Source organism: Panicum virgatum, chromosome 6K (genome assembly GCF_016808335.1).
Source record: "Panicum virgatum strain AP13 chromosome 6K, P.virgatum_v5, whole genome shotgun sequence".
NCBI classification, from domain to species: Eukaryota; Viridiplantae; Streptophyta; class Magnoliopsida; order Poales; family Poaceae; genus Panicum; species Panicum virgatum.
In genome coordinates this window covers 5,815,315-5,836,965 of record NC_053141.1, presented here as the reverse complement: position 1 = coordinate 5,836,965, position 21,651 = coordinate 5,815,315, and the positions used below count along the sequence as shown (strand labels likewise).

Here is a 21,651-nt window from a genome sequence, read left to right as displayed (position 1 = left end):
AACGAAATATGGCTAAACAGATTATATTTTTGCGCACTGCTAACAGCCTCTTTGGGTCACGCCATGCATTGGCGTGACTCAATGTTGGGTCGCGCCATGCAACTTGTCGTGACTAGCTCAGCTCATTTTGCTTCGTCAGCACCATGTGGAAATCAATCTCGGGTCGCGCTGTCGTGGCAGTTGAGTCACGCCACATGCAATGGCGCGACTCAGTTATAAGTCATGCCAAGTTTCGTGGTGTGACCAAAAGGGCTACTTCTTGGAATTTTAGTTTGAGAGAGATTATTTATAAAATATTAGTTTTAAAAGAGTTAAAATATAAAAAATATTCCTGGTGTGCCCCGCTTGACCTGCAAGGCAGCAAGACTCTTCTAGGGTAGCTTAGATGCCAGCAGCTACGTACCCGTGCTTAGGAAATTGCTCTCACTGACAGTATGGACCGATGATTGGATCCCAAGAGTCGGTGCCAGATTAAGCTGTTGATGACGAAGCAGGTAGTACTGTGCATGGGAAATGGCCGGGACACTTGGAATAGTTAAACAACACTTTTTTTAAAAAAAATATAATATTCCTTCCATAGCTATTTAGCTATTTTTAGGTTTGTTCTATGCCAAAATATCTCAAGTCTGACCAAGTTCATATATGAAAAATTCACGTAGACGGCATCAAATTAAATAATACAGAAAATATATTTCATGACTAATGTGATTAAACAAATTTAATGTCATAGGTCTTAGTCATATGATTGGTCAAATCTAAAATAGTTTGACTTGGGATAAATCTTAAACTAGCTATATTTTTGGAGCATATGTAATTTAGGAGTAGTAGTGATGTCTTATAGTTTACCTCATAAACTTTGCGTATCATCATAATATGACTCTAGACTTCAACTCTTGTTGTAACTCAAATCAAGGATCGGTGAAAAAAATGAGAATAAATGCATCCATTGATCCATAACTTGTTACCTTTGCTCAAAATGTCAAGGACTGGAGGCAGTATCTATTCGAGTCAATTGCACCTACCTGTAGAGCAAAAAAAAAAAAAAACGTCTCTAAAATAGGAGTGGTACTGTAATAATATTCCAAGTACTGTGGCGATTTGTTCATCACTTCCTGTTTGTTCAAGCTTATCAAGTACGATGCCCATCGTTTTGGAAGAGCTTAATTAGCTTGTGAATGTAGCCTGATCGGACCGCTGAAGATTCAGCCACCCAGAGCACACGAGATCCTACCGGGGCGATGTGCGGGCCCCACGCTTGACCTAGAAAACACGGTGTTGCCCTTGTGCACCGTGCACTCAACTTATTTCTTTATTACCACACACAAGGGCATCCCAGCACTTTTGTTGTGGGCAGTCTCCAAGGCATGCAAAGCAATAGAAGTACGGTTTAAAACAAGATTATAAATTTTCTTGGGCTATTATTGTTTAACAGCGGGCCTGTAAACGATTTTTTTTATTATGGATCATGAAGTCTTTCTACTCACTTTGTAAACATAGAAGTACCTTGTGGTAGTTTGGATGATTAAACATTTTAACCGTGCTACATTTTTAAACTATTCACCATTTGTGAATGGGTGGAATACAGTGGTTTAAATTACGAACTGATTAATGGTCTACAGGAGATTAGTTTTTGTCTTTACCTGCTACAATATGAGCGAGATAAGTTTATTCATATTTTATTTGGTCTTGGATCCAGTCACAGTTCACATATTGAATTGGCGGATGGACGGATGGTACGGGTAACCAACCATTGAATTGGAGAACACTTTGGCCTTGGCCCATGTGTCAAGAACATGGAATAATAAGTAGAGAGGTAAATGGAAACAGCGCGCGCACACACACTCGTGATATATTTCAATGGTCTACAATGCTGCTTTTGATGTTCATCGGATTAATGCCGTGTGCGAGCAGCTCGCACGATTCATTGTGAAGGAGATCTTGGATCCTAGAGGCGAGTTCTACCATGACGGACACATCAATAGAGTGTCATTTTCAAACTCTTGAGAGATTAGTAACTGCAGTATAAACATGACTTGTATATTTGTAAATATTTTTAAACATGATGTCGTGTTGTTTGTATATTTGTATATATATTGTAATTGCTAGCTAACTTAATTAAATGCTTGACTTTGACTTTTAGTTAATTTCGAATATTCTTTGAACTCTAACACGACCGATGGACGTATACGTATAGTACTGTATAGCTCGATCGGGTACGCATAGCAATTCTTAAAGAATAAACAAAATAAATTAGAAAAAAATTGGGATAAATGGTGAAAACTCTTTGGTACCGGTTGGAAAAACCAACCGGCTGCACGCTTGCGTCAGCGTGGCAGCCTCAAAGGCACCGGTTGGTTTTTCCAACCAGTATCTATAGTTGCCAAAGACACCGGCTGGATTACCCGATATTCTAGACCCGAGCCAATGGTCTCGGTTTGCGAGTACCGATTTTATGGGCTTCTTCAACCGGTGCTGAAGTCCCGTTTTCCAGTAGTGTCGAGAGTAAGTGCGTACGTTTTACAACAATCTAGCAAGTAAAGATTCACTGAGTGGCAAAAAATTCGCTATAATCCACTATCAGTGAGTCAAACGAAGTTCATGTTTTTCTCGAGAAAATTCACTTATGGACTTTAAGATCCACAGACTCTAATTTTGCGTAATTATAGACGAGGCTGATTGTCGAAGTTACTCGAGAAAAGCTCATGTGCCTGCCTGTAAATGAGAAATTCCAAATTCATTTTTTGGTTGCAAAACAGAAGTGAGAGGTCCACTAAAAAGAAAGAAAACAGAAGTGAGAGGGAGTGCAAGATGAGGGAGGGCCCCGCTGGGGAGACAATGCGTGGGTGGATGTGTCGAGGGCGTATCATGTCACCTTGGATCGACGCACCAGATGTTCCCTCCGCCCCCATCAGCTCGCAGCACCGCGGCGCTTCGAGCCGAGCGATAAAGCCCCGCCGTGGTACGGACGCCATCATCTTGTTTTATTTTAATTTTTTTCGTTGCCGATTTATTTCCTCCATGGAATCCTAAGATTTTTCATACTCCATGGATTTACTTGCTCGTATCTTTATCAAATCTTGCCTTGCACTGTAGACGAGGCTGCTTGCAAAGAAGATGTGATGATACCAACATGCTCATGTTTTTCTTCCAAGGTACTACTAGCATATCTCGAGGTGAAATCACAATTTTTCTCTCTTTTTTTGTGAATGATTGTAATGTACGGTTAGAGTATAGTAAGATGCTGCTGTTAGTTAATGGAGTAATTAATGCGGAAAAAAAAAGAGATGCAGGTAGAGTAATTTACAAGTACGATGAAAGAACACGATGAGACTGAGGAATGAGTCGAGAAAAGCATGCAAGGCGTGCTGGCGAGCTAGAGATTGCAATGTAATTCCTCTAAGAATTGAGAAGAAACGTGCTCCCATCTTACGAAATTCCTTCACCTACGTAAATATATTCCTCCTTTGGGGTCTCGACCATCCGAGCAATATCCATCCATTCAAATGGGATTGGAATCGAGAATCTTAACACAATCCAGATGATCCTGTTCTTCGGTAAAGCTTATTTCCCGGCCTCTCCACGCATCAAGCTAACAAAAAGTGAGGATTCTGCAAGAACAAACAAAAGCAAAAGGGTTAGTTGGATCCATGCCACTACAATTTCTTGAAGTTGGATTTCATGTTGAAATCCATGCCATTGAGTGGCATGATTTTCAACGTGAAACCCAAATTCACGGAGTTGTGGTGGCATGAATCGAATTTTCCCAAAGCAAAACTATATTGGCCCTCTTTGGTGGAGCTTCACCCACATACAGTAGAGGAGCCGAAATTTGTGGCTCCACTGTCTCCTTATGGTCTTGTGACGGGGAGGGAGAGAGGAGAGAGAAAACCAGCTTCAATGTATTACACTGATGAAGATGGTTTACATGCACTCTGTTTCGTACAGCTTCACCTGAAGCCACTAATGGAGCTGTTGTTGGGCTTCATATTCTTCCCCAACTTTTCCAATAAACCACAGAACGCGCCAAACAAGACCTTCAGTTTTGCATCTTTTCTTCTTCTCCTTTATTATAGATCCTCCAATCCTCGAATCGGAGGTCCGGAGCGTCAGCAACTGGCTGCGCATTCCAGTTGTTCAGCCTCTCACAGATGCACCCAGCACACGTTAAAGATGCAGGATTAGAGCAGGTATTACGAGGTGACATAGGCAAGCAAATAAAATCACCACATCATATTTGTGCTCTTAGCCTGCTGCAACAGCACGCACTCCAATAAATTTGGCGGGAGAATGAGAGAAGAAAGATGAATAGTATATTACTGGTGCAGTCCGCCTATACATACATGGGTTGGCTATTAGATTGAGGGCGCGTTTAGTTCCCAAATAAAAAAATTTTGATTGTCAAATCAACAGTTTGACAAGATGTCGGGAGGATTTTTCGGACACTAATTAAAAAACTAATTTCAGAACTCACCTAGACATCGCGAGACGAATCTTTTGAGGTCTTTGACCGCATCATTAGCACAAGTGAGTTATTGTAGCACTTATGACTAATCATATACTAATTAGACTCAAAAGATTCATCTCGCCGTGTACATTCAAACTGTGCAATTATTTTTGTTGTTTAACTACATTTAGTACTCCATACACGTGTACAAAGAGAAAGACACAAATTTCGAGGTGAAAATTTTTGGGAACTAAACGCGCCCTGACTTAATACATATAGCCTATAGCAATAACAGCCAGGTAAATTATTAGTCTTAATCTTGAAGCGCAAGATACCGATGCTAGTTCCTAGACTAGTACCAGTAGTTAACTATAGTTCGTACGATATCCTGCAGCACCTGCCGGAGCTTTCCACTAGTTTCCGCCGCAAGGCGCGGGCTCCGTCCTGCCGCCGGCCGTGGAATCCTCTCATCTCGGGGCTCGCCGGCGAGCTCGGCCTCTTTTAGCTCTTTGCATCCGTGCCATGATGGGTCGTAGCTTTGCCTAAGATACGTTGAAAAGGCCCCGGGATTTGTCAGGGTCTGAATTTCACGCACTGGGTCTCGCAGCAGCCAAAACGCCAAACAATGTCAGAGTATCCTGGCACCCAAGATTTGCAAGCTTAACCTGCTGAGATCCAGCATTTTCTTCAAGTGAAAGCTCCATTAGCAAGCACAAACCAACCAGTAAACCCACTCACCCTCGGTACGGTTCAACAACCGCCGGATCCGTTGGGATTTACCGTGGCTCCCACTTGGCCACTTCAACCAGTGGCGTCGCTTTAACTTGAGGTCAAGCTCACCCTAATCCCCTGGGCTAATCAATCAACCATCCAACAGCCACCGGTCACCCACCGACCGGGTCCAACAATCCTCTGCACGGCATGCCAATTGATAGCGCAGCGGGTCTCAAGAAAAACATGGCCACAGACAGGGCCGAAACATCACAGCTAATAAGTGGGGCTGACTCAGTCTAACAGCACTACTAATAGCAGCCCACAAGGAACATGCAGGTCACCCAACCTGGAATGTCTGCCACTGCAAAGTACCAGGGGAGCTGATGGATAACAGTTTGGCCAGTCAGCTGTCTCTGTCTAATAACACCAGGAGGATGGATACATGTTTCACAGATCAGATCAGGGTTCCTGTCGGGGAAGAAGGCGAGGGACCAGTTGAGGGGGGCGTGTCGATCAGCCTCCGCGCGCCTCCCTCCTGGTGGCATCGTGGAGGATGTCAATGTCCACCCCGTCCTGCGGGAGCAGCACGTACCGCACCACCGAGCCCCTGATGAAGCAGTTCCGCACAGATAGCTGCCAACATGAAAATGAACAGCTTTAACAGCATGATCAAAATCGATAATTTTCAGTTTTACTTGCTACTACTTGATTAGTCTCTCTATTTCTTTCTTATGGGAAAGAAGAGCATTAAATGATTCGAAGATATTGGTTGATCAATTACAAAGGTGTGCAAATGGGCAGATTCACCAAACAGACCCCGCCGAAATTAGACAATAGGTTGTATAATACTCACAGAACAAGTTATAGGATAGGAATATGTAAGCATTGCTTTTGCTTTGGAAATACTTCCAGCATATTCTACAGATGGAAGGCACATCTCAGCAATACTGTACACTACAAGTCTACAACAAAAGAATATAGTTCCCAATATACACCCACCTGCAGAGATTAGCACCCTACTTTCCTACAGAAGTGCCAACTGATAGATCCAACATAACAAACCCATGAGTAGCATGTCAAAAGGAAAAAAGCTAGCACATACAGTAGCTTGCACTCATATAACAACCCACATGAACATGGAACTCATATAACAATATGCATTTTATCAGTAGCTTGCACTGAAATTAACTGGCTGACAAGATTCAAAATGCGGGGCACGCATTTATAAAACCTGAACTATCATAATGTGAAAGCAAAACCACTGGATCTCTCATATTCATTTCACTAATAAACTACATGAAATGAACATTCTTATCATGACTTACATATATATGCATAAGATTTCATCACTAAGTTACTCAACACAATGTGTGTTTATACACAAGATAAGTCCAGTGAACATGAAAGTTAAATTTTCTTCCATATGCTGCATTTATAGCGCTATTATGAATGAATGCAACGTGGACACCATCCCTTACCCATGCACTAAGTTCCAACAGTAAAATTTCAAGGTCAGACTGCTACAGAGTCAAGACTTGTAACTACTAGTGCCAGGCTACCACAAGAATGCTGTACCAGTGCAAGTTGATTAGATCATCAGTTCATCACATGGGAGAAGGAAAAGCCAGGCGTGTCAATCTTTCTTCCTTTTTTTGAGATCTTAATATTACTTCTATTACCATGAAGAATAGAAAGGGTATCTTGTAGTGGTGACGTAGTCTATATAGCTTACAAGGGAATTAAAAGGTTTTAAAGTTTCACGCACAGACATAACAAAACTTGCAAGAACATGTTAGTTTGTTTGCAGGTTTATTGATTAAGGCTCATTGACCATTACATTCAGAGTCAAGTGGATAGCCTTAAGAGGATGAATTCAGTATTTTAGATAAGCAGAACTATACAAGCAACTGACACAGCTAGCATGACTGCACAACTTTCCATCTATCTATCTAAACATTGTCCAACAGAACTGAGTTCATCTTCGATAGGATTACAGGCATTGCGATTGTATCTATCATATTTATTCATATGCAACTTCTGGACCATAATTTAAGAACAGAACCTTCATATATAGACTAACAGAGTTTCTTAAATTTACAAAACAAAGTCCACCATAAAACAAGTTAGACATATGCTAGAGTAAATCCCTCAACATATGAGAATATGGAGGTCATGTACACAATGCAAAAGTTAATTATATATGAATGCTTCAGATAAATTCATGTTGCAGTTATGTATTTGTGGACACTGAACCCAAGCAGAGTTCTGAAGTCAATGAAGGCAAGTCTTCTACAAGTGAACAGCAATGTCATGCAATTAGACTTGCCACAAGAATGCTAGATTAGAAATATGAAGGTCTTATACACAATACAACAGAAATAGATATGAATTCTTCCATGGACAAATTTAGGGTGTTGTTCTGTACATCTGGACACTGCAAACCATCAAATTACCCAAGCACTAAGTTCTGAACAGTCAATCTTTAAGGTAAGTCTGCTAAAGTCAAGTGCACAACTATGAAAATAGTGTAAATCCCTTCTGCCCTTTATTTGTACAACATAGGAACCTTCCATCACACTACCCAAGATGTTGGATAAGTGTAAGAAACTGTGACTGCGATGCATGGTTTTTAAGTCGTCGCCTAGGCATCCAGGCGGAATCTCAATCCTGGTGTCGCGGTCTCCGTGCCCTCCATGTGTATGGCATCCAAAGTCGTTGGCTAGGCGTGATTGGCGTCGTTTTTCCTCCCAGCCGACGCCGCACGAGCCAAATCGATTCTGCGCATGGGGAGCAAAGAGCATGGCACAGAATTGTGCAGGCGGAAAAGAGGCACGATGCAGAATTGCGCGTGGGGGAGCTGAAAGAATCGCGCGGGAGGAACAACGGGAGCAGCGAATCGCGCTCCTACACCTCCCCAAGCGATCCCATCTGTGCCGCACGCAGATTCAGAGGGAGGGAAGGCGGATTCAGAGAGAGGGAAGGAGAAGAGGACGGCGGCACTTGGAATCCTCACCAGGGGCGCGGGGCCTCAGTCCAGCTGCGCCCGCACCTTGGTCCAGCGGCTCCCATCCCTCCTGCTGCAAGCAATCTAGTCCACCCACATCTACATCCAGGCGCTCGTCGGCTCGTGCACCTTCTGCTCCATCCTCCACTCCGCCTCCTCATCCTTCCGGTCTGCTTGCAGTGCACGCACCTCTTCCTCTCCCTTCCTCTGCTCTATTGCTTATGTTTGGTTATCTTGGACATGGATATACTCTGCTCTACTGTGCTTCCTGCAGTAGAAGGCAAACAGCATTGGTTGCTCTGCTCCACTGCACATATTATATAACAAGGTAGCTTTGTGTGAATGTGTGCCTGATGACTGATTCATGTGATTGCACCTTACTGAATTTTGCTTAGTTTTGCTACTTGCTACTATTGGCTTCACAATTGACAGCAACAAGGTATGTTTATACTGCTTCATCCTAGATTAGGATATGAGTATGGCGTCGCCTCGTCACACGCCTTACTCGCCTAGGCATCCGGAAGGGGATGGGTCGCCACGCCTCACCTTACCGCCTTAAAAACCATGCTGCTATGGCCTTCCCTGCAGTTCCCAATTCCCACTAAATCGATATTGGATGGCATAACCAAGGAAAGAGCAGCAATCAAGTAGAGTACAAACTCTACAACAACAACAACAACATAGCCTTTTTTCCCAAGCAAGTTGGGGTAGGCTAGAGATGAAACCCGAAAGATTTGAGGGGCTTATTAAGACTAAATCACTCAAAATTTGAGAATATGGACTTGTGAAGGTCTTCTACACAATGCAAAAGTCAATTTATACGAATCCCTCAATGGATAAATTTGTGGACACTGAGCACCGTCAAGTTACCCAAGCACTGAGTTCTGACAGTCAATATCAAGGTAAGTCACAAGAATGCTATACTAGAGATATGAAGGTCCTATACACAATACAAGTCAGTTGGATGTGAATTCTTAAGTCAAGTGCAAAACTATGCTATTTGTACAAGGTTGCCACAAAAATGCTAGATTACCAACACACCCCTTCAGGCCTAGATTTGCGCAACATAGGAACCTTCAACCACACTACCCAAGATGCTGGAAAAGTGGAAGTAACTGCTACTGCTACAACCTTTCCTCTACAGTTCCCAGTTCCCACTAAGTCGATATCAAGTAAGGATGGCCAAAAAAAAAAGTAAAAAACCAAAGAAAAGAGCAGCAATCAAGTTACCTACAAACTCAACTGATGAAACTAAGCTGAAGGGCATGAATTCTGTGGAGACATAGTTTCAACTAGACTCGGCAGCAGGCATATACCATGTGGGGATACTTGTCCTGGTCCACAACTCGAGTGTTCTCGAGCTTGATGTTGAGGTACTGGTCGACCGAGTGGAGTGTCCCGCGAATCGCCAGGTCGTTCTTAAGCTCCACCGTCACCTCCTTCCCCACGAGCTCCTTGAAGTAGGAGAAGAACAACTGCAAAAAGGAACATCGACGGGGGCACGTAAGAGACACCAGAAGCGGAGACGAACGATCTGTGCAGTGGAGGAATCCCGGAATCACCATGGCGGCGGCTTGACAACACTCGCTGCTGCCGGCTCAGCTGACACCTACAAAAATCGCAAGCAAGGCAACAAAGTCAGCACCCAATTTCGCAAGGGGGCAAGGCTGCTCCCCCTCCCCCTCCCCTCCAGGGGCGGACCCAGCATAGGACATGGGTGTACATACACATGCACACCAGATAATTTTTGCAAACGAGATCGAAGTTAGTAGGTAATATATATTGTGACTGGATTCAGATCCGAATACAGATAGTTTTGTTAGGGTTTGGGGGTTGCTCCGTCTCGCACAGCAGAAGGAAAGAGAAGGGGAGGGCATACCTGGAGGACGCTCGTCGCCGGCAAAGGGCTGGGCGAAGACGTGACAAATGGCGCCGCCGCTCGCCGAGTCGTCGCCGCCAGGGAAGGAAGAGCGGAGGGGAGTCCGAGAGAAGGGAAAGGTTTAAGAAACAGAGGGAGGAGATGAACCTGAGGCCCGAGCCCTGACTCCAGAGCGGGAGAGGGTTGGGCTCCTATACATCTTCCGGATGGTAGATAAGTCTTTAATCTTTAAAATTTATTTGGCTCAATTAATTGCTACAAACAAGTTTAACATTTCAACAGAATTACCTTAATATTTTTCATAAATATGTTCAACATTTAACTTCGAATTGTTGAAACTGTAGATACGGAATGTTGAAATTGGAGTCACACAATGTTGAAAATACTAAAATTGAAAGTTGAGCGGGCTCCTTTTCTCCGGCGACTTGCGCCTTCTTCTCCGTCTTCGCGATAGTTCAAGCAAAACAACGGCAGAAACATATAGAGGAAAACGAAAATCTGCTGGCTGGCACACGCCCTCAACCAATTGATCGCTACAGCGCTAATGGTAGTGCTGCAGCAGCCGCTCGGCCTCCCTTACGCTGCTCAGGTACGCGGCATGCGTCGTCAAGTAGTGCGTCCGGTGCGTCGCCTCGCCGGCGAACAGGACGCGCGGCGGCGGTGCCGCACGGCCGTCGGCGGCGGCTCCGCGGCGGAGCGAGCGCGGGGCGCGGGGCGCGGCAGCGCAACGCAAGGACATAGTGCGACATGCGGGGCACGCCGCGCGCGAGCGAACGGCGGAGGGGTGGGGGAGAGAGGTCAGGAGAGAGAGGAAGTTAGGGTTTGGGATAGATCTAAGGGCTATGGTTGTTTGTACGAATCTTAAATAGTGGAAGATGAGGAAGAAAATCTTCCGAAAGATATATAAGATCCACGGTTGTCAATGAGCCGAGCTCGAGCAAGCCTGCCACCTCAAGCTAGATTTCCAAATGGGCCAGACACGATGGACGGCCCGAGGCACGGCCCTAAAAAACACAGCCCTAACCCGGCCCCTAGGCATAGCTGATTGGGCCACAGGCTGGCCAAGCCCAATGGGTCGTTAGTGCTTGGACCGCCACCTCGGCCACAGTGTCGGCCCGAAGCACGGCATGATTTTGAGCCTGCCCGATGGCGGGTTGATAAAAAACCATCTAATACCACCATCTACTAGCCTATGGCCCATTAAAAGATAAATTCTAGTCTTATTCTCTCTCAATTCTCCTCGACTCCCTCTCTCTCCAGCCGCCCATTAACCCGCCCGCCCCCTTCTCCTCAGCTTACCCATGGCAGCGGCGCACGCCGCACCCCTCCCTAGACGCACGCGTTGAGGCGGAGCCGCGCCGGCCGCTGCTGCCCCCTTTCCTCCCTCTCGCGTGGCCGCCGCTGCGCTGCGCCGCCCCTCCCTTCCTCCTTCCTTTAGGCGGGTCCGCATGCCACGGCGACACAAGTGGTGATGCGAAGTCACGCCGACCACCGTCGTCGTCCCCCCTCCTACGCCGGTCGCCGCCCCTCCCTCCCTCCCTCCCTCCTTCAGGCGGAAGCGCATGGCCGTCTCCGCTGTGCCAGTTGCCTGTGCCGCCACCGCCCCCCAAGCCGGGCCGGGCAAGCACGATGGGCCGGTTGTGCCATCGGGCCGGGCCGGCACGAAAAAGAGGCCTTAGTGCCGGGCCTGGGCCGTCAATTAGACACGACACCCCACACGGCCCGACACAAAAAATTTATCAGGCCTAATAGTCCCGGACCGCGTCGGGCCGAGCCAAAATGGGCTAGTGTTGGGCTAGGGCTGGGCGGCCCATTTGGAAATTACTGGAGCATCCCGAGCCGAGCTCAAATGAGCCCAGATGTTCTTTTAATTTTTTTTCACGGCAGTAGCTCTTGTGATAGATGAGAAGACGCACACATAAAAGATAGACTTAATTTAGTAAATAAATAAATAGAAAGAAAAACGTATTTGGATATTTAAGGTGTGTTTGGCATGAGTCCAACTCCGAAAAATTTGTAAACAATCTAGCTCTAGAAATTTTTGGAGCTAGAGTTGTAAACAATCAAGGGTCTTTTGCTTAGTCTTATACTTTTTATTTATATTTAAAATAAAAAAAATATTAATCAATTTTAGAAATTTCAACTCCAGCATGGATCTCAGAGCTCGAGCCATGCTAAACAGACCTTAGTTTCATCATTTTGTGCCTATTTTAGCTAATGAAAGACTCTAGCCTATTATTTTAATTTTGGATGGTTGACAATTTAATAGAGGTAATAGGGTGCATGCACACATCATGCAAGCAGAAATACTCGAGCTTTATGCCTTTATCTGATCGCGATTGTTGGAGCTTGCGAGCTTCAAGTTAGATCCGAGCGCAGTTTGATTTCTAGTACAGGTTAGCTTGAATTGAAATTTTAGCAAGTTAAACTCGTAAATTGCACACACTATACAATAACTTGTACAGTTGTATCACTTTAGTCTAACAAGTTGCAAATTATGCAAATGATACATGAACTTGTTATTAGTGTGCGGGTACGATCACATATACGCTACTGAGAGTATTTTGTCGTGATGCCTTGTTACGTAACTGTGCTTAGATCATGAGTATTCATTTCGAGATAGAAGGCAAAAGTACAAATTGTCAAACACATATTTCAAGTCAATCAAGATGAAAAATATCAGCACGCTACATAATAAATTTAGTGACAGGTATTTGCATGCAGGGCATGATAAAAGTTGGAACGATATCTCTCTCCAACTTCCTCAAAAAACATTTTCTAAATGTAGTCATTGTTTCATATTGACTATGATGGAAATGTCACATCAGAGCATCCTAACTGAGGCCTTGTTTAGTCCGCGATTTTTTTTGGATTTTGACACTGAGCATTTTGTTGTTATTTGATAATTAATGTCTAATTATGAATTAATTAGACTTAAAAGATTCGTATCGTGCTAATCAATTAGACTGTGTTCTATGTATGTGCCTAAAAATTCGATGTGACGGGTACTATAGAAATTTTTTTGGAAACTAAATAGGGCCTGATCTCCCAGCTGTGAACCCAACTAGTTTATGGACTTATATACATGTGACCACTAATTTCAGAAATTTGGTGAAAATATTTTAATTATTGTGGATTGTAACATACTTTTGTGCACTCCTTCTAATTAATATTTGGGACCAAAGTTAAGGTTATGTAGCTAGTCACCATGGTAAAATACGCTTAGTATTGTATATGTGATCGTACCTGCACACATTTGACAAGTTTATGATACATTTGCATATTTTGCAACTTGTTGGACTAAAATGGTATAACCATACAAGTTCTTGTAAGGTAAGTGCAATTTAAGTTCGCGAGTCTCGAAATAAATTTAGCTTATTTCTAAATTTAAATGACATATCATAACCACATAAGTAAATAATATTTATGTGATGATGTCCAAAAAATTATAAAAAAATAATCATTTAGCTTGTGAAATAATTTATGTTCTAAACTAGTCATAATAAGTTTTATTTAGGATAATATTAAGTATACAAATATATACAGTTCTTAGGGCTTCGGAAAGAGAAGTTTTTTTTCCCAACTCGGCAAGGTTGTCCAATGTTCATTAGACTGCAAGCGGGGCCCACTTCTCAAGTTAACGAGGTTGGAGAGCATTTTAAGGTAGTTTAGAGAAAGTTTATTCTTTTCTTTAACATTGTTAGTTTAGGGGCCCATGAGACAAGGACACGGTCACATATACAAAAGCAACGCAGTCATCATCGAACGATGGATCCAACATCTTTAATCAAAATTTACACCTCAGCACTTCTTCAATTACCATCGAACGGTTCTCAGGTACACAGGGTTGAAAACGGACGGCTGTTCCGATCCGTTCCGTTTTTTATTTTTGTCCGTCCGTTTTCATATTTGTGGGATCCCGTTTCCGTATTTACGAAAGTAAAAATGAGATTTCTCTGTCCGTTTCCGAGAAATCCTGTTTTTACATGAAATTGACCCGTATTTATTTCGTTTTTCATTTCGTTTTTAATCTACATAAAATATGTCTAAAAATTAACATGTTCAAAAACATACCAATCACTAAGTATGCATGTTAACATGTTAACACATGGCATACTAGTGAATATTGGACTAATAACTTCATACGTGTATATTATTTTATGACTTTGTTAATGTATACTCGAGAATATTTGATCGCGTTATTCTTTCCGGCTCAACGTCCGTATTGGTCACGTAACCCAATCCCGTTCCGTATCCGTATTTTCCGACCCCGATCCCGTTTCCGCCAAAAAATATAAAAACGGAAGTAGAAATGAGATTTTTTCGTCCGTTTCTGTCCGTTTTCCGTTTTCATCGCTACAGGTACACCATAGACCATACATAGAGACACTTAATATCGTCCACGGTGAAACGATATCTCATGACCCAACACAAATCGAATCCCACAAGATCCACTACTCAATAAGTCATCTATATTTGAGATTAACTAGGTATAAATTGAATGTCCATCCGTTCTCAAACAAAGCTCAGATTCCTCAGCAAAATGCGTACAGAACTTAACGCAATGGAACGGTGGCAAGTACACCAAGAACCAACAAAATAGGAGCCTACAAAGAGAATGCCGGGTGCTTCCTTCGTTCCAGGAGCAGGGGGGCTTTGAAAAAACAAACACCAAGCTCTTTCCTAGCTGCAATTAGTGTCCGGGAGAAGGGCTGGAATCTGGATCAAACTGACTGACACAAGGCAACCAATAGTGCTCTACTAGAATCTGAATTCCGGATCGACATCCATTGCCCATCCGAATTTCGCAAGAAGCGTTTTGTTGAAAATCTGTCAGCAAAAACAGTATTCAGAACAGGTTTCAGTAGCTGTGTACAGTATATTATCAATAGGAAAATTAGAGAAGAAAATGTTATCCCAATACTGTACCTTCTCGATGGGGACTTCATGGCGTTTGCACCATGCCACAGTAATTCTAGGATCAAGGTAGTTGATCTTTGATGTTCCGAGTGCAACTGTCTTCAAATCCTCTTTTATCTTCTTATCCATCTCCATCTTCTCAATCTTGGTTTCAATAGCTGAAATCTTCTTTTCAATCCTGCAAGTGGATTTTGTGATATTGTCTACCTGTCTTCATTCATTAGACAAAACACAATAGGAAGTGTTTGAGGTCTTACTGTTCAGGGGGCGAGTTCTTCTTTGGCTTTCCATCTTTATCATTGCCCAGAGGCTTTCCTTTCTTTGCTTTGCCCAAGTCAACTTTTAACTCATCTCTCTGGGCCTGGAGAAGACAAAAAGTATGAAAAAGACTTCAAGAAAAGGCAGAAGCATGAGTTTATAACTTGCAGTAGAAAGCCAACCTTTAAATCATCAATCTTTTCATTAAGTCTGGTCATCTGGGATTCATGTGATTTTGACACACTACGTTGATGGTTACAGATTATGGCAACCTGAGTTTGAGAAATGGCAGTCCAGCGTCATGAAAAGTGATGATACAAGTACTTACTTTTTTTTTCTTAGTAATAGATCATACCTCTTTGTTTGCGCGCTGATATACAGCAATTTTTTCGAGAAGAGTTCCATCTTCTGTTTCCTTGTGCAACTGAAATGACAGCAAAAATACATATATGCTTAGTTCAGAACATAGCATGGTAGTCACATATCTAACAATTTTAACAGAATGCAAAAAATCAGATGACTGTTAAAAACTGAAGACATGACAATCTCTGTATAACACTGACCAAGTACTTGCAGATAACTTGAGATGCACGAAGTACTGCAATTACAAACAGTGATACTAGAGGAAAACTATACAAACGATGCCCATAAAGTGCCTTACACAAACAAAATCCAACATTTTCTTCATACTTCTCAAAGCACCTGTACAAGCCTTTAGTTTGGAATAATAGGAAACCTGGTAAAAGTTGTTTCAACTTACAATGTCATCCAATGTGATGGAAGCATTATATGTACGGAACACTTTTGCAGTAAGCCCAGGCATCAGGTCCTTCAGGTGTGCGTTTAGCCTAGTTGTATCAAGTTTGTCAAAGAGATCATATCCCGGTGGCTTTCCTACAAGACCAGAAGTATTAGGGCAGATATAGCGGAGAGTTAGAACAAATGAAAACGGAAGAGAGGAATAATAGCAAGATACCACGGCGGAAACCCTCAATCGCCTTGTACACAAGTTCTTCAACCTCTACGGTGTTAAAATATCTTATAGAATCTTTACCCAGAAAGTCAAACTGTAAAGTTAATGCAAAATCATATATTCAGACTGCATCAGAATTAAGAAGTCACATAATCATATTGAGTAAACATGCTGAATATTAAAGATCACTACCTGGATCTTATTTGGGGGCAAACAAGTAACATTATCAATTTTTAGCGTACAGCAACCAACAGTATCAGCTTCATCATCGTCCTGAAAAAATGATTGAAAATTACTAATAAGAACTCATGTTGACATACTTGATACTTCAATGTGTGAAAAGCCAAATAGTAATGCAACAAAATTATGGCAGAAAGATGTATGCTGAAGGAGAAGATGTACGCAACAAAACTCATGCCGGCATACTTCAATGAAGCTGAAGTAGTATTGAGCAAAACCATGTAAAATTGTGGTGGACAAAGCACCACAGCTAACCCTTCATAAAGCAGCCTTGATGCAATTTTTTATTTTTATAAAGTTTGTTGATGCAGATGAGATATTGCATAAAATCAAGCATAGCTACACACGCACTTCATGTATCAGAAACTAAATTACCGACAGGGACATCAGAAAATACATTATTACACTGTAGAATGAAAAGAGCATCACTCATGGCTGCTGAAAACAGGTTCCAGTAGGATAATACCTTTTCATTGCCTGCCCTAAGGGCTAGTTTATCAATAAGGTATGTTGCCACAGCAATTTGCCTCTTTGTCTCATCTTTGCTTCTGAAATCCTTCGTGTAGTTGTCTCGAATTTTTTGTATGTGATCCTGCCAATGACAGGTCCAAAAAAAAATTATATGTATGAGCAGATTCAAAACATACTAGGGAGTTGGGACTAAAAGGCTTTGTTGTTCTTGAATCTGTTACAGATTCAAAACATCCATACATACAAAACCAAACCTCCTCACCTTTAACTTTCTGGACTTCTCATATTTCTCTTTGTCACTTTGCCCCTTAAGTGAGCTACTTGCTGCCAGGAAAACATACTTGAAATCTTTTTGGCTAATTGGATCATTCCAAAAGGCCAACCATGTAACAGTATTGTCATGTCTGATTTCTTTCCATCTACAGAACACATAACCAATCAAAAACTGCTTGCATGCAAGCAAACTATTTGCAAACATAGTTTATACATATAAATGGCTAGGAAAAATGGTACCTTTCTCCAGGTATCGGACACTCAGGGACTGGAGCCTCTCTTCCGATATTTATTGTAATATCGCTTGGTTTAATGCGCCGCTTCAGTTTTCCCATCTGAAATAATGTAACGAAGAGCCTAAAAAAAAGGCACCCACATGAAACAGAAAATATGTGTATTTTCATGTTACTATATCTGCACCTTTGGGTGTTCTCCACGTCCCCTGAATAAGCCAGGTGGTTCTACTCTGAAATTGCCAACCTGATGCAAATAAACAGTTTAGCCAAGTAAAAATGTTGGCAAAATGCTATTGAAATAGTAGAGGAAGTAAGATAACGGGACAAGCCAAAGGATGCTAGCCCAGTTGGTTAGTCACTCCGGCGGCACCCCTCAGGTCCTGAGTTCGACTCCCTGTGGGAGCGATTTCAGGCTGAGGGTAAAAAAATCCCCTCGCTGGCCCCGTGTGCCAAAGCACTGGTTGTGAGATGACCCAGGTCGGCCTGAGGACCCTTACATGGCCCAGGCAGATAGTTCCCAGGGGTTACGTCTCCCAGTGTCAGGGCGGGGCCAGGGTTCGGGGATTTTCTCGGTCGGGGAAGCCGAGGCTTCTTCTTAAGCTAATACCGGTGGGGCGGTCTTTCCCCACCCGGCCGAGTTTTTTTAAGATAACGGGACAAATCAATAGTTAACTTTCACCATGGAAACTGATACATTAAGTATGCCATTCTTTAAATCTGGTGCAAGAATCTTAACATGGTCAACTACTCAACCAAACAAACCCTGACCAGTAAAACCAAGTATTGACTTAATCAAACTGTGTTAGTGTATAAAAAAGCTACCTTCTCTCTAACACCATCTACAACAGCCCACATGTACTCCTCCTCTTGCTTCAACTTGTCTTCCCGCAACGCTTTTTTCTCCTGTACATGATTTAATTACAATGAAGGGCATTCATAGGACATGGATTTGGAATTCATTTTGCTAAAAAGTAAGGAGTACAGCTTTACTACAACAAATTTCACAAGCAATTACCTCTGATGTCATCTGCTTCTTCTTCTCCTTCTCTCTGAGGTGCCATTCATATATCGGGGTGAAATCACAAAGCTCGAATTTCTTAATACTATGGTTTTTACCAAGGAGCTGTCTCCAATCAGTGAAAAAGTTATCAATGAATGTTGGCCTGGTCGCGTAGTCTGTGTCTCTCATCACAGCAAACATTGTTGCAACCTGTAACATAGAGACACAGAGGATCAAATGAGAGGATGTTTGATTTGGATTTCGGAGCTTTTTATGACTGTCTTGTTGCTACATATCAAAAGTTGGAAATAAAGCAAGAAAGGTCATTAATATATCACCTCCTCTTGTTCTGGTGTCAGATCAACAGGTTGCCCATTGTAAAGCATTTTGACACCATGAGGCTTGTACGGAGGAGGGAAAATAACACCATTGTGCTCCAAGGTAGTCCATTTCTGTCCACCACCAGATCCAGGAGGGACCTTCATAGTCTTTGAAAACTGGTTTTTCATTGTCTTCTTTGTCTTCACTTTCCCTTTCATTTTCTTGATGTTCTTCTTCATAGAAGCAGGACTCTTCTTGATGACATTCTTTGCTGATGTCTTGCCTTTCGAAGACTCACCCATCTTCAGCCTTTGCGCAAGAGGGGTGTTGTCATTGTCATCTGCCTTGATTTCTCTTTTAACACTTGCTGAAGCTGAAACATTTGAAGGTTTTGCCTTCTTGAGAGCTAAACTTGTTTGGTTACTGTTATCTAGAGGCCTTTTACCCAAATTCCGTGGGCCGTTTGTATCATTATTTAACCCCTTGCTGGAAGAAGCCGATTTTAGGTTTCCACTTCCAGAAACTTTTGTAAATCGGGCAGCCAATGGCTTCTCATCCTCAGAATCTTCAGAGACATTACCTCCACGTTTTGAAGCAGCATTAGTGGGCAGCCTGCTTGCCAATGGTTTGTCATCATCTGAATCTTCATCAGGCTGCTCGACTTTTGCGGCAGTTTTCTGCAAAACAGGCTTACTCGCGCTGTTGGAAGACATCTTGGATGAGTTAATCTTGAGACTCAACGGCTTGTCGTCATCTGAATCATCTGCTTTCTCATCAACTCTCTTTAACTTCTTCCCCTCAACTTTTCTCCTTAACCCAATTGGCACCTCATCATCTGAATCATCAGAGTTCTCTTCTTTCACAAGGGGTCTTTTCAGTTTGCCCTTGTCACTGCTGTTACTCCTTGAATTATTCTCTACCGAACTGTTTGGCTGGCAAGACCCGGAAGGCTGATGGTTAGGGCTGGACGACGGCGGCTTCAAATGCAGCAGCCTCGATGCACTGCCGCTCATCCCGTTCTTCTGCTGATTCGGAGCCACAGGCTTCGAGCTCCTGACAGGAATCCCAGTGCCTCCTGACGAACCCTCCTGCTTGGAGGGGGTGGGCCTGCTGGTCTTCACAGAGGCGCTCGTCCTCTTGAACGAAATCGGGCCGTCTTCGTCGTCATTCTCGAATAGAAGAGCTTTGTTAGGGTTGGCAACAGCCATCGCTCCCCCGCAGTGGCCTGCCACCACCGGATTACGAGGACCGAGTCAGCCACACCTGCAGAGGGGCAAACACAGTTCATCCATGTAAGCAACGCATCAGGGAGAAGAAGCCATTACACTGGTGCAACTAATAACTTGGATGAAACAGGTATGCTAACAGAAAATCAGAACGCCTGTTCGTCCAATCCTAGACCCGAAACCGCCCCAGAATTGAAATCAGTTTTGCATTATGCCCTGATGCGCCACAATCACCACAATCGCCTTACACACCCGCGCCCAATTTGGATTAGAAACCCAATTCGGATTAAGAAAACAGAGCCCCCTCCCCCGATTGACGCCGCACCAGGACGAGCCAGGTCGCACGAGATCAACACAACGCAACCAACGCCCTCCCCGCACCCATCCCCCACCAGATCGACGCGGAGCTCCGAGGAACCCGCCGCCCTCCTCGACCACAAGGACGGCGCGGCCCTCCCCCGATCCAGTGCACACCGCGCGACGGGGGAAGGTGCGAGGGGGAAACGGAGAAGTAGGGAGGAGGCGGGGACGGTCGAGGGACGCACCGCGCGCGGCGGCGGCGGCGCAGGGCGGGGCGGGGCAGGCGCGCGCCCCCACTCCGGCGTCGTACGGATCCCGTCGGCGAGGGGCCCCTCCCGAGCGAGGCGGCGGCGGCGTCGTCGTCTCGAGCTAGGGTTAGGGCGCGGCGCGGCGCGGGCGCTTGCTTATCTATCACCTCTCCTCCCGTCTCGCGCTGCGGTGCTCGGCTTGCCCGCCCGCGCCTCGCCTGTCCGCCTCGTGTTTTTTCCCCATACCCCCTCTTGCTTTCTCTCTCGACCGGGACTCCCCACGGCAGAGAGAGAGGGGGAGGAGTGACGGGCCCACCTGCAGCGACGCGGGCGAGGGGGGAGAGCGGAGGCGTGCTGGGCCCGCCGGCAGAGAGACGGGGAGGAGAGAGAGGATAACGCCGGTACAAGGTACGTGGGCCCCGCGTGCAGGGACACGCAGGGGTCGTGAGCGCGCGCTGCGTGCGTGGCTGGCTGGCGCGCGGCTCGCGAGCCGTTCGGTGCCCCGGAACGGAAGGCTCGTGGGGCCCACCGTGGGCGGGCTCGCATGTCAGTGGGCTGTGCGCGTGGCGGTTGCGAATCAGGATATGCGCCGGGGGGGGGGGGGGGGGGGGTGCGGTGCGGTTTTGCGGCGCGTGGAAAGCCTCCGGATGCGAGCATGGGGATTACGCTTCCCCGTCTCAGGAAAATACGTTTCCGGAATAGGAAAGCACGTGGAGATCAGGCGCGTCACGTCGTGCACGCTCTTCTATGAGTTTTTTTTTAGTACTCCTAGGTCTTCTATAAGTTGCTAGCGTGGCAGGTGGGTCGAATCCGTGACCACTTCATCGGATTTAGCCTTTTTTATAAGGCAGGGCTGGATCGTGCTTCAGCTTCCATTTATGGTTAGCCATATTTACTCGCATACATGTACAAAAACGCTTTCCAAATGCTCACATGTAATTTCATGTTTAATCTAAATGGATGGTGGCTTTTAGCCAGCATGTGCTCATAGCCTATTATAGTTATGAAAATTATATGTGGGAACTTAGATTGAAGGAAGCTTTTATTTATTTTGAGAAACGAGTTTGGCATATAATATAATCATGTTGTTCAAACTCTATTAAGGATTAGGGCGCTCTAGGGTGATGTTTGAAGAAGATCAGAA

The 21,651-nt window shown here is 44.3% G+C and overlaps 2 protein-coding genes and 1 long non-coding RNA gene across 5 annotated transcripts; 1 reads left to right on the top strand and 2 right to left on the bottom strand.

Annotated features, from left to right (window-relative positions):
* Positions 1-2,902: 2,902 nt before the first annotated feature.
* Positions 2,903-3,434, top strand: LOC120713873. The gene is made up of 2 exons (XR_005691307.1): positions 2,903-2,959; positions 3,094-3,434. It is a non-coding gene; the product is annotated as an uncharacterized LOC120713873 (long non-coding RNA).
* A 1,938-nt stretch (positions 3,435-5,372) lies between these two features.
* Positions 5,373-10,224, bottom strand: LOC120711430 (sm-like protein LSM2). 2 transcript variants are annotated; one of them, XM_039996941.1, is made up of 4 exons: positions 10,042-10,224; positions 9,725-9,771; positions 9,479-9,637; positions 5,373-5,791 (listed from the first exon to the last, which is right to left on the bottom strand). In XM_039996941.1, exons 2-4 carry the CDS (start codon positions 9,725-9,727, stop codon positions 5,672-5,674), a joined length of 282 nt encoding a protein of 93 aa, XP_039852875.1. In that variant the 5' UTR covers positions 9,728-9,771; positions 10,042-10,224; the 3' UTR covers positions 5,373-5,671. The 2 variants fall into 2 exon arrangements, with proteins under 2 accessions (XP_039852875.1, XP_039852874.1); XM_039996940.1 differs by having other exon boundaries at positions 9,479-9,771.
* Positions 10,225-14,496: 4,272 nt separating this feature from the next.
* On the bottom strand, positions 14,497-20,766 carry LOC120711425 (DNA topoisomerase 1 beta-like). Of its 2 annotated transcripts, XM_039996932.1 has the most exons (16): positions 20,505-20,766; positions 18,751-19,996; positions 18,428-18,622; positions 18,235-18,315; positions 17,597-17,656; positions 17,417-17,511; positions 17,166-17,322; positions 16,899-17,024; positions 16,385-16,465; positions 16,196-16,286; positions 15,980-16,113; positions 15,575-15,643; positions 15,402-15,491; positions 15,219-15,322; positions 14,971-15,139; positions 14,497-14,871 (listed from the first exon to the last, which is right to left on the bottom strand). In XM_039996932.1, exons 2-16 carry the CDS (start codon positions 19,939-19,941, stop codon positions 14,803-14,805), a joined length of 2,712 nt encoding a protein of 903 aa, XP_039852866.1. In that variant the 5' UTR covers positions 19,942-19,996; positions 20,505-20,766; the 3' UTR covers positions 14,497-14,802. The 2 variants fall into 2 exon arrangements, with proteins under 2 accessions (XP_039852866.1, XP_039852867.1); XM_039996933.1 differs by lacking the exons at positions 15,980-16,113; positions 16,196-16,286; positions 16,385-16,465; ... (6 more) ...; positions 18,751-19,996; positions 20,505-20,766 and adding an exon at positions 15,783-15,973.
* Between the last annotated feature and the right edge of the window lie 885 nt (positions 20,767-21,651).

Coding starts and splice junctions, on each gene's coding strand:
- LOC120711430 (XM_039996940.1), bottom strand. CDS start 9,727: ATGGTGATTCCGGGATTCCTCCACTGCACAGATCGTTCGTCTCCGCTT. Junction 5,792..9,478: donor AGGACAAGTATCCCCACATG/GTATATGCCTGC, acceptor TCATGTTGGCAG/CTATCTGTGCGGAACTGCTT.
- LOC120711425 (XM_039996932.1), bottom strand. CDS start 19,941: ATGGCTGTTGCCAACCCTAACAAAGCTCTTCTATTCGAGAATGACGAC. Junction 17,025..17,165: donor AGAAGTCCAGAAAGTTAAAG/GTGAGGAGGTTT, acceptor TGTCATTGGCAG/GATCACATACAAAAAATTCG. Junction 16,114..16,195: donor GATTGAGGGTTTCCGCCGTG/GTATCTTGCTAT, acceptor CTGGTCTTGTAG/GAAAGCCACCGGGATATGAT.